The 19,951-nt window shown below is 41.4% G+C and overlaps 1 protein-coding gene across 2 annotated transcripts in view; it reads left to right on the forward strand.

The window, feature by feature from the left end:
* Positions 1-2,012: 2,012 nt before the first annotated feature.
* The window catches only part of TRIT1 (tRNA isopentenyltransferase 1), a 44,337-nt gene continuing 26,398 nt past the window's right edge, over positions 2,013-19,951 (forward strand). For both annotated transcript variants that reach the window (XM_004426004.3, XM_087446208.1), the window contains exon 1: positions 2,013-2,212. In XM_004426004.3, the coding sequence (XP_004426061.1) occupies positions 2,039-2,212 (174 nt within the window). In that variant the 5' untranslated portion in view covers positions 2,013-2,038. The remainder of the gene's footprint in view (positions 2,213-19,951) is intronic.

Consider the following 19,951-nt stretch of genomic DNA (forward strand, 5'->3'; position numbering starts at 1 on the left):
GGGACTGGTAGAATTACAATGAATGGGAATGGTACCATGTTTTTCTCACTTCTCATTTGTTTTGGACCATGGGCTCCATTCTGATTTAGGAGTCTTTCTTGCTCAGCATTTCAGTGGTAATTCTCCCCATGGTCTACAGGATCCCTGTTCTCTTTGTTTCTATAGCAACAGACCCGTGTTGCTTGGCTAGAAGCAATTTTCTGCTGCTGTGGTGAAGTCCCAGTTTTTCATTCCTTTCTCCCCAGTTGCCTTGGTAACCAACCTCTTCCTCTTCTGGTCTCTCAGTGGTAAATTCCACCCCCCTCTTTTTTTCTCTCTCTAGTAACAGTCACCTGGTCATGACTTGGACAGTGCTTTCCCATCTGCGAGTGAGCATACTTTGTCATGGTCAAATTGTCATCATGAAATTAGCCTTCCTTTTGCTTTATTTGCATCATTTCTCTGGCCTGCCATCTTTCTGGTGGTTGTCATGGTAACCGTACCCTCTGAAATTCTCCAGGCAAAGGCTCTACAGTTAACAACCATCATGTGAGAGTGTCTGCCAATATGTGGCCACACATCTCGATTTTAAAACCAGCCCCAGGCGGGTACCACAAATGGGAGAGAACAAGGCTTTTGATCAAAGCAGGCTGGATTGAGAAAAGGAGGTAAAGGGGACCCTGGGATCTGGTATTCTCCAAACAATACATATGGCTACAAGGTTTAAGCTGGATCTGCAAGAGTGGCCGTTATGCCAACGATGATCTAAGTGACTGAGAAATGTATTGGCAGTTATTCCAAGCAGGCCTATCATATGCCTTAAACTTCCAGCGGTGATTCCTCTGGCCCAAGGGGTCCTAGCGATATGACCTGAGAGCTAGGCAGAGCCAAGTAATGTCAGGGAGAAAGTAATCAGAACTCTTAAATTGGCTAACAAGGGGTTAGTAGAATAGGTAGTAGGCTCTTTTACACATTACTGAAAATTTCTCTGCCCTTAGGCTGCTGCTCTTACCTCTTTAGAGAGGCAGATGGGGTGTTACTATTATAATAATACAAAATGTTCAACAAATGGTGGTTGTTATGTGCCAGGGCATTGTAGCAGGACTTTTCAGACATTCCTTCATTTTCTCCTTATGGCAATACTGAGAGATATTTAATGATAAGAAAACTAAGGCTAATTGTGTGAGGTCATGCAGCTGACAAGTGGCAGGGCTGGGATTTGAACCCAGGTCCATCTGATTCCAAAGCCTGTTCTTAAAGGTTGCGAGTCTCTTTGAATTTTGATCCTCTCTGGTCCTAATTTTCCCTGACCCCACTTTAATTTGAGGGTTGCTACTACTTTATCTTTTCTGCCTTCGTTATTTTTCCTCTTCCTATTTTGTGGGGTGTTGACTTGCTTGTTTTTCTCTGTTCTCATCCCATCCCTTGCAACCTTTTGCCACGGAGACGGGAAATTTGTCCTGCCTTCTGACTGTGGCTGAGTTTGAATTGTGGAATGAAAACATTAGAGCAGCCACCCTTGCCTGAGAACTGGGCAAATGTGATCCAGGAGAAAGCCACACCTCTGAGCTCACTGGCTCCAGGACTGGTTAGGCAAGCCATTCTCCTCTCCACTTAACAATTATTGAGTGTCTATTCGGTACCAGGTACTGTGCTAGGCACTAGAGATACATCAATGACCTAAGCAGAATTTGTCCCTTGCCTTTATGGGACTAACAGCCTGGACTGAAAGTCAGACAATAGACAATAGGTCAATATATAATGTTATATTATAATTAGTGCTATGAAGAAAAAGAATTGGGTACCATGAAAGAAAGAATAATAGGGATAGATCTATTTTAGATAGGACTGCCATCCTCCACTTAAGAGAGGAGGTAGTTGAGGTTCTGACATCAGCAAGTTGACGGCAGTCTAGCCGTGCGCCTTTCAAGTTTGGGGGCTTTGGCCCCGCCGCTCGCTCCTCCCTTCTCAACTTTCCTAAGGAGCCCGAGCTCCGCGCAGGCGTACTGACGGTTGCCATGGAGACAGTTGCTCCCGCGCAAGCGCAGATGTCTTCAACATGGCGGCGGTGGCGGCCGCACGAGTGTTGTCTGTGGGCCGTGGGCTCCGAGGCCTGCAACAGACACTGCCTCTTGTAGTGATTCTCGGGGCCACGGGCACCGGTAAATCCACGCTGGCTTTGCAGCTGGGCCAGCGGCTCGGTGGCGAGATCGTCAGCGCTGACTCCATGCAGGTATGACCGTGCGGCTGGTCCCTGGGTTGTGAAGTCCGGAGGCCGCGTGCGGGCCTTTGGCCGAGTGGATACTCTGTCGCAGGGTGGTAGTGGCTGAACCCCGAGGCTTGTGGGGCGGAGAGGGTAGGTGAAAGGAACCCATAATTACTAGGCGCCCACCATATGCCAGACACAGTGCCAGATGTTTCACTTTATCATCTCATTTACTTCTCCCCGCGTTGCTGTTAGGTAGGTACTATTATTATCTCCACTTACGGATAAGGGAATTCACCTGGGGAGGTGAAACGACCTTTCTCCGTGTCACATAGCGAATAAGTGGAAGAGATGGTATTAGAACCTACAAGGTTGACATATAGGCGTCCAAAAAATTCTTTTAAATGAAAACTATTCTAGAGCTTTTGCTATTTAGAATGACCCAGCGACACCAGGATAAATCATTTACCGTCTATGAGTGTCTGCTGAGGGAATGGATCAGGGTGGATAGTCAGGAGACTTGAATTCTAGTCCTGAATATGCCATCGGCCACGTGACCCTAACAATGTCGTTTTTTGGACTGTGCTTTATATATCTGTAAAGTGGAGAAAATGCCACCTATCTCACAGGGCTGTGGTGCTTAATGATTGAAATAATGAGTGTTAGAATGAAGAGCAGGGTGATCTGTCCTGAAGAAGGCACTTGGTAAATGCTTCTTGAAGCTGAGATTTTTACCTTACTGGCTGATGGGAGTCAAGGAGGCTTTGTCCTCTTCCTTGAGCAGGAGGGAGGCCCAGGAGGGTAGCACCTGGGAGCATTTGTGCTTGGATTGAGAGTGGGTGACGTTTGGGGTAAATCTCTGATAGAGGAATTACAAGTGCTATTTGTTGAAGAGAATTTACAGTTCTGAGTTTTCACAGAGTAGATGAGATGCTTGACATGAAATGCCTGGTGCTGAACTTAGCACCTGATGAGTACTCAGCAAGGAAGGGCAGTCTTTATCCCCACCGCACCCGCATAAACCTCCAGGCATGGTTTTTACCCTCATTAGTTCAATTAGGGTGATAGGATCGTCAACACACATGAAATGAGTAGCATAATTCAACAAATATTTGTTCGCAACCTACTTTGTGCCAGCTTCGAGAGGCAGACTTTAGCTCAAATCCTGGCCCTGTCTTTTCTAAGATATATGACTTCAGCCTAACCTCTTTGTGCGTTTGTTTTTTCTTCTGGAAAATAGAAAGAACAATATCAATAACACAACATTACTGTGATGATTAAATGAGATAAAGTATGTAAAGCACTTAATATGATATATGGCACATAGTAAGTACTGAAAATATGGTAGGTGCTCTTTTCTGCAAGGCCCTTTTGGAGAGACAAAAGCATAATCCCTGTCCTCAAGGAGTTTTAGTCCTGCTAAACATGAAACAAAGCAGAGTTAATAAGTGTTGGAACTGCGATATTAATGATGCTTTGCAAGGTGGATGCAGTGGGGAGGAGAGAGACTACAAGTGTTAGATTTTTTTGTGTGTGTGAGGAAGATTGGCCTTGAGCTAACATCTATTGCCAATCTTCCTCCCTTTTTCTTCCCAAAGCCCCAGTGGATAGTTGTTTGTCATAGGTGTACATCTTTCTAGTTGCTCTATGTGGAACGCTGCCCCAGCATGGCTTGACGAGCGGTATGTAAGTCCGTGCCCAGGATCTGAACCAGTGAACCCCGGGCCGCCGAAGCAGAGCGCACCACCGGGCCGGCCTCATACAAGTGTTAGATTTTATGATAAACCATAGGATTTCTGAGAAGGGAGAAATCAGTGAAGGCTGGTATAGTCGTGGACAGCTCTGTGGAAAGGGACTTGCAAGATAGGTGAGGTTTGGATAGAGGATAAAGAAGAAAAGGCATTATATCAAAGGAAGGAATGTGGACAAAGATTTAGAAGGTGAAATGGGCATAGTGTGCATGTAGGACAGTGAAAGGAGACTATTCAGTAGGTATTGTAGATATTGTGGAATGGGGGATGAGTAACATGTTGAAGGCAGTGTGTAAGAAGCATTCATTTGTGAGCAATATACATGATGAATTGGATTTGGGGGTGGGAGGGGCATGCAAAAAAAATCCAAGTGTGATGTCATAATGGATCTTTGGTCTGATACTTCAGAGGCTTGAGTAATTTGGGCTTCAGTAAGATGGAGTTACACTGATGATATCTACGGTCCATTCCAGTCTTAATGTTTTATAATTTCTATAATTCTGGGCTGATGTGTTAGTGGGAATGGAGGGGAAGAGAAAGGTGTAGCATTTTGAAGGTAGTATCATGTTACAGTATAAGTTGGTCACTGATTGGAGAAAGAAGAGAATAATGCACACAATGTGATTCAGGATTCAGGTTTGTGTGTCTGGGAGAGTATGGTGAGTCTGGAAGTCAGGAAGATCTGGCAGGGCACAGTGGGAGTGGCAACAGGACACACAAGGGGAAAGTCTAGTGGGTGTGTGGAGAATGCAGCAGGTATGATCCCACTTTAGGACTTTTGCACTTGCTCCCTCTGCCTGGTGGAACCTCTTCCTCTACATACCCATGTGGCTCACTTCCTCTCTTTGTTCAGGTCTTTGCTCACATGTCACCTTTGTGAGGCCTTCTCTGGCCATCCTATTTAAAATAACACACCATTGCTCCCTGTTTCCCCCACTTCCCCATATACCACACATGGCTCTTGTCAGGAAGGTGTTCTCAATAAATCATCTTAATTTTACATCTATTTTTAAGTAAGTTAGTGGGTTCTGGCAATGAGGATTGGATATAGCTCTGTAATTGCCATTATCCGTTTCTCAGAAATGTTTCTTTACTCATAGTTGTGTACCATAAGGTTGAAGTTGCTAGAGGTCTTGCTGGCTGTAAAATAGGCCACGTCAGTGGGACACTTTGTATGTCGTATAGTACTGATGATATGGTAGATCCTTAATATTTGATGAAATATTTGTTGACCTGTCTTATTAAAATGGCACATCTTGATCCATTTAGATTCTTTCTGTGGTTGTAAGTAACTAGAATATGAGAATTAAATTTCTTTCATCCCGGGGATGCCATGAGGATTAGTTAATGTGTGAAAAACACTTTGAAGATTATTGAACTTTCTGAACTGGCTATAGGTTGTGTTTAATTTTGGTTATACTTTGGGTGTTTGTAATATTTCCTCTCGGTCCCCATTCAAAAACTTTGACCTTTGGTTTTACTTTTCAGTCTAAATAATGGAATAAAGTATCTCTGCCCCATTCACCATGGGTATATACAATTTTTCTTTTCTACCTTTGCTCACCGTGCACCTGTTAGGGGAGTGCTACTCTGCTTGTTTTTTAGCCCGTGGAAGGAGATGATGCTTTTCAGTGACTTGAGGTTGACTCAGAAAATTTTTGGTGTGTGAAAAAAATGACATTCTTTAATATATATATATATTTTGTGTGTGTGTGTGTGTGTGTGAGGAAGATCAGCCCTGAGCTAACATCCATGCCAATCCTCCTCTTTTTTTGCTGAGGAAGACTGGCCCTGGGCTAACATCTGTGCTCATCTTCCTCCACTTTATATGGGACGCCGCCACAGCATGGCCTGACAAGCGGTGCGTCAGTGCGCGCCCGGAATCCGAATCCGGGCCACCGGCAGGGGAGCGTGCACACTTAACTGCTACGCCACGGGGCTGGCCCCCAAAATGACATTCTTAATGTTGGATCACCAGCTCCTTGAAAGAACATTTTCAATCTCGAATAAATTCACAGACAGAATAATAACTTAAATTTGTATAGTATTATTTATAAAATGCATACATATAATTTTTTATTCTCACAATAGCCTTGTAAGGAAGATATTATTATCATTTTACAGTTAAGGAAACAGGCCCAACGTCTTACAGTAAGTAGCAGACCTGGAGTTGGGTACAGGTCTCTACTTTCCGTGCCTAGTGCCTTATCTACTACACAAAGCCATCATCCCTTTCAGATGGGGCAGGAGCTGTGGAATTCAATCATTAGAGAGTATTTCTTAACTTGTATGCTGCTCATCCTTCACAGGAGTGTGCTTTTTTTTTTTTTTTTGGTGAGGAAGATCAGACTTGAGCTAACATCTGATGCCAATCCTCCTCTTTTTTTGCTGAGGAAGACTGGCCCTGAGCTAACATCCATGCCCATCTTCCTCTACTTTATATGGGACGCCGCCACAGCATGGCTTGATAAGCGGTGCGTCAGTTCATGCCTAGGATCCGACCCTGCGAACCCTGGGCCACCAAAGTGGAGCACACGCACTTAACTGCTGCGCCACCGGGCCCGCCCCAGGAGCGTGCTGTTTTGATCAGGATATAAGGTGTATTTTAGGATTCATATTGTGAATCTTAGTGTGAATTCATAATGATGTCTGTCTAGTGTAGTGTTGAGCTGAGTGGTGGCCACATGATGCATTGCTGGGGGCATAAAACTTGCTGCAGCTAAGAGATATAATTTAATGTCAATAATTTAATTATACCGAAGACAGAGAATGTTTACTGGAACAAAGGGGAAACCTGGCCTTGTGGAGAGCCTAGGCAGAGCAGTAAAATTCCTTGTTGTAACAGCCACAGACCAAAGGGTGACCAAATGGAAAGTATGATAATTAGAAAGTTTTTTTCAGGTTTCTGAGTTGATCTTTTTAAAAACCAATATTTGTATTTTAATAATCCCTTTTGGAATGCTGTCCAGAATGTTGTATTTCAGAAGTGTACTAGTAACTCAAAAAGGATTGTAAAACACTGCCTTGAGTCTTAAATTGTCTTACACCTCATACTTTTGTTATTCCTTTGTCCTACCTTAACTGTAGGATCATCCCAAGGCAACCCCTAGTGAGGCAGTTCCCATCCAGGAAAAGTGCTTGTTTTTGTAAACATTGAATAAATAAGTGCTTTATGTATTGAGGTAGCTTCTTTGAGGTAAAATAGTATATCTGGGGTGATAATATTGTCATGGAGCCTGATAGATAATGACTTGCTTGATAGTCGGTAGTCCGGTAGTTGGTAGTCGTGTAGCAGCTGAAGGTCCTGCCTGGCCTCTTGCTTCCCATTCTTATGTGATTTGTTGAGTGGGAAGTCAGAACTACTCGCTGAGGGATTACTTGCTTAGGGACTCCTGCTGGGCTTTACTGTGGATTTCTGCATGGCAGCTCTGACAGAAGTGAGAAACAACATTTGTACTTAATTTTCTGAGTTTTCCAAACCCCAGTTTCACAAATTATAGAAACAAATATTCTCAGTCAGCAGTAAGAGTCTGAATTCAAGGAGGGACAGGTAATACAATCCCTGTTTTCCAGGATGGGAAAACTGAGGTACAGAAAGATTAAAGAGCAGAGTAGAGATCACACTGCGAGACATTTGCACACCTGGGAATTGGATCTGGGTCTTCTAACTCATGTGTAGTGTCTGATATATTGCAGGAAGATGATACTGAAGGTCTTCTTTTCAGTCTGTCTTTTTCTTGGCATGTAAATTCAAGGTACAATGCATCGCCTTCAGTGACTGGATGAAACATTGTATTGAGAAACTTGAAGGTACTTGCCAAAAGATGTACAGTGACTGCCTGGAAATACAGACTACCAACTATATGCCAAGAGAAAATAAACAAAGTGTTCTATTTGGGTTTATAGAGAGGAAGTATCTAAATGCCTTAGTCTTCAAGGCCTGTGGAGAAGCAGTAGTCGTACATAGGAGCACAGTTCCCTTTGTATTTGTCTAAAGCTACAAGAGGAGAAGCAAATGATTTTTGGCAGTCTGATTAGTAAGCAGGCTATGTGTCATTTAATAGATGTGGAGTTCTGCATTCCTTTTGTCTGCTTTGGGCCGTAATTTAGGAGCCAGGTTTTTTTTTTAACCAAAGGACTGTGGTCTGATAGTGCCCAAGGGAGATCTGGGATGTGTTGGGGAGGGATATGAAAGAAGAGATGGGATAGTGGATCACAGTGGCTTCCTAGGACATGAAATAAAAGTCACGAAAACCTGTTAACCAGGGGAGATGGGGCTATGCAGAGGCTATTTGCCACAACTGGCAGAGGCAATCTTTTAAAAGGACTGAGCCTGACAAGAGGCTAAGAAGGACATTGCAAAATTTTGGACTCATCTAAGAAATATTTATGAATTTCTAGGTCCTTTGGTTCACCTCTGTTGTGAGTGAATTTAGTTTTGGCTACAATATTAAGCTTGAATGGGTTGTACGTATATATTTACTTTTTTTTGTAACTGTGGGAAGAACTTCAGAGTCAAACCTCCTGTGTTACAGAGAACGTAAGGATGTATAGAAGGAAAGAGAAGTGACTACTGACCGAATGGGAAACCGTAGGAGAGCACAAATGGGTCTTGCAGATTCAGATTTGTGAGGAGGAGGTGTTGCCCTGATGCTTCTTGCCTGGAGCAGGATGTTGAAACAGCTCCACTTCAAAAAGGAATATAGGGCCGGCCCCGTGGCTTGGCGGTTAAGTGCGCGCGCTCCGCTGCTGGCGACCCAGGTTCAGATCCCGGGTGCGCACCGACGCACCGCTTCTCCGGCCATGCTGAGGCCGCGTCCCACATACAGCAACTAGAAGGAAGTGCAGCTATGACATACAACTATCTACTGGGGCTTTGGGGGAAAAAATAAATAAAATTAAAAAAAAAAAAAGGAATATATATTTAAGGGGTAAAAGTTATTTGGGGTGTATAGGAATTCACGTGTGTGCTCTGTATGTACTCTAGTATGGCTTAACCAAATTGATTTTGGTTTCTTGTGTAGTTTGTTGAATTCTTTAGATTAACTTGAATCAGACCAGGATCCTGTTTGCCTCTTTGCTTACCTTCGGGGCCTTTCTTCTGAGCTGGAGCCTCATCACTGCTCCTTCCTTATTGTTTGTGGCAGCCAGAGTTCAAGCTCTTACCACTGTACCATGAATAATAATAATAAATAATAAAACTGAAAATAATAATAATAATAATATATATGCCAGGCACTGTTCTAAAAGTTTGACTTATATTATCTCATTTAATATCCTCACCACAACCTTATGAGGTAGGAACTATTATCTCACCCCTACCAAAAATTACTTTCTTGAACCCTCATCTCCATGCTATTCGATGTTTTTTCCTCCACCTCCTCCTATTTATTTATCCCTTCATCTGCATCCCAGTCTTTTCCTTTGTACCATTGTACGCATTTTATCAGGCAGAGAAGTAAGAAGAATATTCCTGAGAAAAGAAGAGCATGAGCGGGGCCGGCCTGGTGCCACAAGCAGTTAAGTGCGCACGCTCCACTGCGGGGGCCGGGGGTTCGCCAGTTCAGCTCCTGGGCACGCACTGACACACTGCTTGGCAAGCCATTTCTGTGGTGGCGTCCCATGTGGAGTGGAGGAAGATGGGCGTGGATGTTAGCCCAGGGCCAATCTTCCTCAGCAAAAAGAGGAGGATTGGTAGATGTTAGCTCAGGGCCGATCTTCCTCACAAAAAAAAAAAAAAAGAAGAGCACGAGTGAAGTAAAGGAAGAGTAATAGTGCATGTGTGTTTTCAAGGAACGACCAGCAACTATCTGGCATAGAGGATACTTGGGGGCAGTAGTAAGAGGTGAAACTAAAAATATAGACCCTGGCAACAAATTGCAGAAGCCCGTGAAATGCATGCCATGAAGTTTGGGGTTTTAAACAGGGAAGTGATAGTAAATCTGTTTCGTAAGGTAGTTCTCATGGCTGGGTGGAGAGTGGGTTAGACAGGGATAAACAATTGAAGATTCTGTTACATTAGCCTGGGTGAGGGGCTGGAGTTGGGCTATGGCTGGGAGAAGAGGTAACCATTTTGACATTTTGGAGACAGAACTAGTAGGATTTTGGTTATTGAATTGGAAGCATTGTGAGAAAAAATGGAGAACAAAGCCTTTTGTGTTTGGGAAAAGGGAGACATGCTTTTGAAAAAAATCCAAATAACATGGAAAAGTACAAAGGAAATATCACCATAGATTTAGCAACCAGAGAACATTTTAGCATTTTGGTACACATCCTTCCAGACATTTGTCTATGTATTTATGCACGTGTGTATATGTGTTTTTTTCCAATTTTTTTTTAAATTGTAAAAATACACATAACATAAAATTTACCATCTTAACTATTTTTAAGTGTGTAGTTCAGTGGTATTAAATACATTCATAATATTGTGTAACCATCATCACCATCCATCTCCGTAACTCTTTTCGTCTTGTAAAACTGAAGCTCTGTACTCATTAAACAATAACTCCCCATTCCTCCTTCCTCCCAGCCCTTGGCAACCACCATTCCACTTCCCATGTCTATGATTTTGACCACTCTTTTTTTTTTTTTGTGAGGAAGATCAGCCCTGTGCTAACATCTGCCAATCCTCCTCTTTTTGCTGAGGAAGACTGGCCCTGGGCTAACATCCATGCCCATCTTCCTCCACTTTATGTGGGATGCCGCCACAGCATGGCTTGCCAAGCGGTGTGTCGGTGAGCGCCCAGGATCCAAACCGGCGAACCGTGGGCCGCCGCAGCGGAGCGTGCGCACTTAACTGCTTGCGCCACCTGGCTGGCCCCATGATTTTGACCACTCTTAAGTACCTCATATAAATGGAATCATACAGTATTTGTCTTTTTTCTGACTGGCTTATTTCACTCAACATAACGTCCTCAAGGTTCATCCATGTTTACAGTCATGTGCTGCTTAACGACATTTTGGTCAACGATGGACAGCATATAGGATGGTGGTCCCATAAGATTAGTACCATATAGCCTAGGTGTGTAGTAGGCTATACAATCTAGGTTTGTGTAAGTACACTCCTTGATGTTCGTACTATGACAAAATCGCCTAACGATGCATTTCTCAGAACATAATCCCCATTGTTAAGTGACACATGACTGTATATATTTTTACATAAATTGACTCATACGTTTCATGCTATTCTGTATCCTGCTTTTTTTTTCTATTAACAGTGTGTTATGGGGCCGGCCCCATGGCTTAGCGGTTAAGTGCGCGTGCTCTGCTGCTGGCGGCCGGGGTTCGGATCATGGGCGCGCACCGACGCACTGCTTCTCCAGCCATGCTGAGGCCGCGTCCCACGTACAGCAACTAGAAGGATGTGCAGCTATGACATACAACTATCTACTGGGGCTTTGGGGGAAAAAAATAAATAAAACTATAAAAAAAAAACCAAACAAACGATGTGTTGTGGATATCTTTATGTTAATGTATGTAACTCTACATCAGTGGTCTCAATCTGGGGTAATTTTTACCCCCAGGGGACATTTGGCAATCTCTGGAGACATTTCTGGTTGTAACAGCTGGGGAGGTGGGTTCCTGGTATCTGGTGGGTAGAGGCCAGGAATGCTGCTGAACATCCTACTATGCATAAAACAGCCCCTCACAACAAACAGTTATCTAGTTCAAAATATCAATATATTGTACTGAGGTCAAGAAATTCTGTTCTACATTATTGTTGTTGTTTTTTGAATTTTGAAGTAATTGTAGGTTTATGCAAAAGTTTCAAAGATACTACATCCAGAGAGTTCTTGTAGGGGCCAGCCCAGTGGCGCAGCAGTTAAGTGCGGACGCTCTGCTCTGGTGGCCTGAGGGTTTGCAGGTTCGGATCCCGGGTGTGCACCCACGCACCACTTGTCAAGCCATGCTGTGGCGGCGTCCCATAAAAAAAAAAAAAAAAAAGAGTTCTTGTATACCTTTCACCCAGCTTCTACTAAAATTAACATCTTACATCATCATGGTACATTTATCAAAACTAAGAAATTGACATAGGTATAAAATACTGTTAACTAAACTGTAGACTTTATTTGAATTTCACCAGTTTTTCTTTTTTTTTTATAATTTTTATTTTTATTTTTATTTTTTCCCCCAAAGCCCCAGTAGATAGTTGTATGTCATAGCTGCACAGCCTTTTAATTGCTGTATGTGGGACGCGGCCTCAGCATGGCCGGAGAAGTGGTGCGTTGGTGCGCCCCTGGGATCCGAACCCGGGACGCCAGCAGCGGAGCGCGTGCACTTAACTGCTAAGCCACGGGACCGGCCCATGGGGCCGGCCCACACCAGTTTTTCTACTAATGTCCTTTTTCTGTTTCAGGATCCAGTCTAGGATACTATATAACATTTAGTCATTGTGTCTCCTTAGTCTCCTCCAATCTGTGACAATTTCTGAGTCTTTGTTTTTCATGACTTGAATACTTTTGAAGGGTACTGGTCAGCTATTTTGTAGAATGTCTCTTAATTTGGGTTTGTCTGATGGTTTCTTTCTTTCTTTTTTTTTTGGTGAGAAAGATTAGCCCTGAGCTAACATCTGTTGCCAATTTTCTCCTTTTTGCTGAGGAAGATTGGCCCTGAGCTAACATCTGTGCTGATCTTCCTCTATTTTATACGTGGGACACCTGCCTCAGCATGGCTTGATGAGTGGTGCATACGTCTGCGCCTGGGATCCGAACCTGCGAACTTGGGCCACTGAAGTGGAGTGCGTGAACTTAACCACTACGCCACCAGGCCGGCCCCTTTCTGATGGTTTCTCATGCTTAAACTGGCATTAGGGATTTGAGAAAAGCATACTATAGAGGTGAAGTACCCTTCTCCTTGCATCATATTAGAGTATGGTATCAGCATGACTTATTTCTGGGTGATGTTAAACTTAATCATTTGGTTTAGGTTAGGTCTGCCAGATTCCTCCACTGTAAAGTCAAAATTTTTTCCTTTCTATACTCTATTTGTTAGAAATGAGTTGCTAAGTCCAGCCCACATTGAAGGGGAGGGGATTTAAGCTCCACCTCCTGGAGGGAAGAATATCAAAGAATTTGTTGACATATGTTAAAAGCACCGCAGTAAATAATAAATATTTTAGGGGAGAAACTGTGAGGTGATGCAGATGTCCTGTTTCTCCTTAAAGTTTCACCCACTAATTTTAGCATTTATCAGTGGATCTTTCCTGCTACAATTCCTGTGATGATTTCCTTCATTCCTTTTACTTTTTTAATTGAAATTCTTCTGCAAAGAATTGTCCTTTCTCCCCTATTTATTTACATCATTTACTTACATCAGTATGGATATTTATTTTATTCTTTAGGTTATAATCTGGTACTAAGTTATTTATTTTGTTGCTCAAATTATTCCAACTTGGTTGTTGGGTGCTCTTTCATGTTGACTCTTGTGTCCCATGGCACGCCCTCATGTTTGTTTGTTTGTTTGTTTAGCACTTCCTTACTTTCTGGTGCTAGAAGATGCTCCCGGCTTATGTTGTCCTTCCTCAGCTCTAGAATCAGCCAATTTTCCAAGGAGCCCGGTTCCTTTTATTGGTGAATGTATTTAGAAACCAAGATCTGGGCGTGTAGGTGTGCTTGTTGCTACTTGGATATCATTGCTTCTAGTCCCTTCAGTGGAAAGAGCTAGAAGCATATGTATGTGCACTAATGCATGTATACACAATGTCTATATTTATTTCTTTATCTATCTGTATATATATTAAAATAAACATGAGTTTACACCAATATCTCTAACTCTACTTTGGCACCACAGGGTTCATTTTAGTCTTTTCCCCTTGCTTATTTTTGACTTCTTTCTCTGAGAGTAAGAAATCTGGCTCTCATTGACTACAATATATTTACTTACCTGTGCAACCTGTAAAGTAGTTTCAGTAGTTACTTCTGAGAGAAATGAATTTACAATGGTAAATTTACAGTGGTAAATTCATTTCTCACAGAAATGAATAGTATAATGTTTGTGTACTGTTTTACAAAGTTACTTAGGCTGGTTCCTTTTTTCCCCTGCCCCCTTCAGTAAGGTTATGTCATACATTTGTAATACAGTTAGATTCATTCAGATAGAGTCTGCATTCTATCCTGGGTTCCCCAGACAGTCTGGTTATTTTTTTTTTTAATTTTTGTACAGTAAAGTGCTTTCTTGATTGTGTGTAGTTCTATGAGTTTTGACAAATGCAGAGAGTCAGGAATCTACCATCACAATACCATACTGAACAGTTCCATCACTCTAAAAATTGCCTTGTGTGGCCTCTTTGTAGTCAACTCCTTCACCTGCCCCACTTTTGGCAACCATTGATCTATTTTCCATCCCTATAGTTTTGCCTTTTCCACAGTGTCATATACATGGAGCCAAACAGTATGCAGCCTTTGGAGTTGGACTTTTTTCACTTAACAAAATACATTTAAAATTCTTCTGTGTTGTGGCATGCATGAATCCATCACTCTTTATTCCATTGTGTGGGATGTACCATATTATGTCCATTCACCTACGAAAGGACATCTGGGTTTCCAGTTTTTAGCAATTATAAAGAAAGCTATTTATAAACATTCATGTACAGTATGGTTTATCTTTACAGAACTAGTTTAACTTTATAGGAAACTACTCAACTATTTTCTAAAATGGCTGTACCATTTTTGCATTCCTACCAGCAATGAATGAAAATTTCTGTTCCTCTGTATTCTCTCCAGCATGTACTGTATGTGTGTGTGTGTGTGTGTGTGTGTGTGTGTGTATATATATATATATTTTTTAATTTTAGCAGTTCTAATAGGGGTGTACTGGTATCTCATGGTGGTTAATTTACATTTCCCTAAAGCCCAATGATTTTTTTTTTTTGTGAGGAAGATTAGCCCTGAGCTAACATCCGTTGCTAATCCTCCTCTTTTTTGCTGAGGAAGATTAGCCTTGGGCTAACATCCATGCCCATCTTCCTCTACTTTATATGTGGGACGCCTACCACAGCATGGCTTGATAAGCGGTGCGTAGGTCTGTGCCCGGGATCCGAACCTGCAAACCGTGGGCCACTGAAGCAGAGCACGTGAACTTAACCACTACACCACTGGGCCGGCCCCAAGGCCAGTGATGTTGAGCAACTTTTCATATGCTTATTTGCCATCCGTGTATCTTTGGTGAAGTGTCTGTCAGATCTTTTGAGGGGAGGTGTTTGTCTTATTGTTGAATTTTAAGAGTTCTTTATATATTCTGGGTATACATCTTTATCAGATATGTTATTTGCAAATATTTTATCCTAGTCTGTGGCTTATTTTTTCATTCTCTTCACAGTGTCATTCTTGAACAAAAGTTTTAAATTTTCATAAAGTCCAATTTATCTATTTTTTTCTTTTATGGGTTGTGTCTTTGGTGTCATATCTTAAAAACTCATTGCCAAACCCAGAGTCATGCAGATTTTCTCCTATTTTTTTTTTTTTTAATAATTTTATTTATTTATTTTTTCCCCCAAAGCCCCAGTAGATAGTTGTATGCCATAGCTGCACATCCTTCTAGTTGCTGTATGTGGGATGCAGCCTCAGCATGGCCGTAGAAGTGGTGCGTCGGTGCACGCCCGGGATCCGAACCCGAGCTGCCAGCAGCGGAGTGCGTGCACTTAACTGCTAAGCCACGGGACCGGCCCTCTCCTATTTTTTTTTTAAAGAAGTTTTATTAAAAAAAATGTTTTATAGCTTTGCATTTTACATCTAGGTCTGTGATCTGTTTTGAGTGAATTTTTGTATAAGGGTGTGAGATATGTATGGCTGTCCAGTTGCACTGGCACTGTTTTTGAAAGACTGTCTTTCCCCATTGAATGGCCTTTGCACCTTTGTCAAAAACCAGTTGACTCTATTTGTGTGGGTCTGTTTCTGGAGTCTCCATTCTGTTCATTGATTTATGTATCTATTCTTTTGCCAATATCGCATTGTCTTGATTACTATAGCTTTATAATAAGTCTTGGAATTGTATAGTGTAAGCTCTCCAACTTTCTACATTATTGTTTTTAATCCCTGTTTAGTATTCCATTTTATAGGTGTATCATAATTTACTGACCCAGGTTTCTACTGAAGGATGTTTAGAGGGTTCAGTTTTTTGCTATAATAAATGATGGTGAGGTGAACATCTTTGCACATACTTCTTTTTGCACTTGTGTGATTCTTTCTTCAGGGTAAATCCCTAGAATGGGAGTGCTAGATGAGAGGATGCACATATTACTTTTTTCTTTTTTTCCAATTTTCTAAGAGCTTTATTAAAGGATATACTTATTTTTCTTATTGAGGTGAAATTCATATAACGTTAACCATTTTAAAGTGAACAGTTCAGTGGCATTTAGTACATTCACAGTGTTGAATTACCACTATCTATATCTAGTTCCAAAACATTTCTGTCACCCCAAAAGAAAACCCTGTACCCACTAAGCAGTTACTCTTCATTTCCCTAATCAGTTATTCTCTATTTCCCTTTCCCCCCCACCCCTGGCAACCACCAGTCTGCCTTCTGTCTCTATAGATTTTACCTATTCTGGATATTTCATATAAACAGGATCATACAATATGTGACCTTTTATGTCTGGCTTCTTTCACTTACATTAGTTGTAGCATGTATTTTTATGGTTCAGTATTCCATTATAAGTATAGATCACTATTTGTCCATCTGTTGATGGACATTAGCACCTTTAGGCTGTTGTGAATAGTGCTGCTGTGAACATGTGTGTACATGTATTTGAGTACCTGTTTTCAATTATTCTGAGTATATACCTAGGAGTGGAATTCTGGGTTATATGGTAATTCTATGTTTAACTTTTATGGAATCACCAATGTGTTTTATACAGTAGCTATACCATTTTATATTCCCACCAGCAATGTATGAGGGTACCAATTTCTCCACATCTTCTCCAGCACTTATTTTCCATTTTTTATTATAGCCATCCTAGTGGGTGTGAAAGTGGTATATCATTATGGTTTTGCTTTCCATTTCCCTAATGACTAATGATGTTGGGCATCTTTTCATGTGTTTGTTGGCCATTTGTATATCTTCTTTGGAGAAATATCTATTCAGGTCCTTTGCTCATTTTTAAATTGGGCTGATTGTGTTTCTGTGGTTGAGTTATACACATTACATTTTGATGCATATTGCCAGACTGCTTTCAAGAAAGTTTGTACCAGTGGTATGTCTCTTTACCTCACTCTTGCAGTTCTGTGTTATTACCCATTTTTTTTCCTTGTTGTCAGTCTAGTAAACAAGAAATAGATTTCATTTTAATTTCATTTCTGAGGTTAATTGTCTTTTCAAGGGTGCATCGGCCATTGGTGTTTTTCTTTATTGAATTTCCTGTTCATACCTGTTGTGCCCACTTCTATATAATGGTTTTCATTTTTGTGTTTATTGATTTGTAAGAGCTTTTTGTGTATTGTGAGGTTTAACCCCTTGTACAGTCTCATGTGTTGGAAATATTTTTTCCATCGATCATTTGTCTTTAGACTTTTATGATTTTTTTTTTTTTTTGCCATATAAAGGTTTTTAAATTTGTATATTCTTGTACATTTTTTAGGAGTACAAGTTAGTTTTAACATTCTTTTTTTTGGTGAGGAAGATTTTACCTGAGCTAACATTTGCTGCCAATCTTTCCCTTTTTGCTTGAGGAAGATTGTCCCTGAGCTAACAGCTGTGCCAGTCTTCCTCTATTTTGTTATGTGGGATGCCTCCACAGCATGGCTTGATGAGTGGTGTGCATGTCTGTGCCCAGGATCTGAACCCACGAACTTGGGCCACCAAAGTGGAGCACGTGAACTTAACCACTATGTCACCAGGCTGGCCCCCATTAGTATTGTTTTAAAAAGAGTTCATGTCTGAAGTTTATAATTCATTGAACTGTTGGAACTTACATATGTGAATAAAAAATGTCATTGATTCTTGAGTATAGATGAAGATATACCCTGGGCCTCCTTGCCTTCACTGTGCCTGTTGCTCTTCCCTTGGAGTCCCCTACACGTATGTGTAGGTAATTGCAGATGAAATTTGGGATCTTGCATTGTCCAGGCTTACTTAGTCTGGATACCTCTGGTTAGCTACCCAGTCAGTTTCCTTGCTCTCCCCACCCCCCTTTTTTTTTTGTTTATATCTTGCTGCCTAGCACAATACTTCTAACAGTGGTTCTCGCCCCAGCTGCACATTGGAATCACCTGGAGAGCATTAAAAAATGCCGGAGCGCTAATCCTTAGGCTTATAGTATTCAGCAAATATCTATTGATTAGAATTAGACAATTTGCCGAACTCTTCAGATGCCAGTATTATCTCCTAATTTATAGTCAGTCTTTACTCTAAGGTCTTCATTTAGCCCGTTTAGCCTGGTAGGCAGTTTTATTTACTGGGAAAACTGGGTTTTAGAACCAGATTTGCCACTAACGCACTGTATATATAACCTTGGACAAGTTAGTGTCCCTCTCTGGGCTTCAGTTTCTTCTTTGGATACGGTATTAGGGAGGGGAAACTGAATTAGATCAGGGATTGGCAGACTTTTGTTAAGGTCCAGATAGTAAATATTTTAGGCTTTCTGGGGCATTCAGTGTCTGTCACAGTGTCTAGAGCTCCTTTCAGCTCTGGTATTTTGTGGTTCTCTTCTGTCAGACCCTAGCCAGGGAACGCACCTCGAAGAGCCAAGGAAAATCTTGTTTAGCTACCACCAATTAAATATAGATAATATCAAGCACTTATGTGAGTACTTACCATCTGCCTGGCACTATTCTAAACATTTTACATATATTGACTCTAACTCAGAAAACCCCGATGAGGAGTATATGTGCTATTATTATCCCCATTTTACAGATGAGGAAACTTGAGGCAAAGAAAAATTAGATACTTAAATAACCTGCCAAATGAAGGCTACCGCTGAGTAGTAGGGCCGGAATTTGAACGTAGGCATTCTGGCTTCATTATACTCTACTGCCTCTCCCTAACTTAGACATACACCTCCAAATAATGAAGCACCTCAGCTATTCTACTCTATCATAGGTATGCTAAGATAAAATATCATTGAAATTCTCAGAAGTGGGCCAATCTTGAGGCTGTAAGGATGGCCACAGAATGGAACTTTATTATTAGTTTTATTTACTCAGATGAGCCCTTTTGTTTCTCTCTCAGCGTTATGGCCACATGACATTGTCTGTGTGTCTATTTCTAGCTTTCTATCACACCTACTCTTGAGAACTTTGAATGGATTCAGTGTATGGTAGCTGTCTTCTCCTCAGTTTCTGGAATTTAATTTCACCTTTATAGGAATTTATTACTTCAAGCAAGCAAACAGACCAGAGTCAAATGGGGCTAAAAATTCTGCTGCTAAGAGGCAGCAGCAACAGCTTGGGTTATAAGCAGAGCATCCAGGCTTTAGTCCTATCCACTGCTAGCCAAGTATATGAGGCTGTTTGAGCCTCAGTATTCTCAAGTATAAAAATTTCAGGTGATTGGACTGGATGGATGATTTCTGGATTTCCTGATATCCTGTTAGGGTTTGCAGACGGACTTCTAAGCAGCCACTGCAAAGGCTCTGCACTGCAAAGTTTCTCATGTTTTGACTTAGAAGTATGTGCTAGTTTTGCATTCTCTGCCCTAATCTGTCTGTGTTTATTTAAATGTAAAAATGTTTCAGATTCTTTTTACAACTTAGTAAGATTGATGCTCCAGAAGAATGCGTCATATACATATTACATATGTACTTCTCAGTTTGAGAAACATGGCCTTTATATTATGACTCTAGTCCCTTTTCCTTTAAAGAGAGATAGCCATAGGAAGAAGAAAAGCCATGATCTGCACTATAAATTCCAAACCACTCCTCTCACCAGACTAACTGAACAGGTCGGGTAGAGGTTCTCCTGCTTTCTGAGCATCTTAATCTGTCTGATTTATTCAGCATGTCTACAGTTGAATTTCTGCCAAGCAAAGCTAAAAGGAATACCTGTCTGCCATGATGTTCCTGTGGCTAATTCATTCTTTCTAA

The sequence above is a fragment of the Ceratotherium simum genome, chromosome 22 (assembly GCF_057802395.1).
Source record: "Ceratotherium simum simum isolate JZ-2026a chromosome 22, ASM5780239v1, whole genome shotgun sequence".
Lineage (NCBI taxonomy): Eukaryota > Metazoa > Chordata > Mammalia > Perissodactyla > Rhinocerotidae > Ceratotherium > Ceratotherium simum.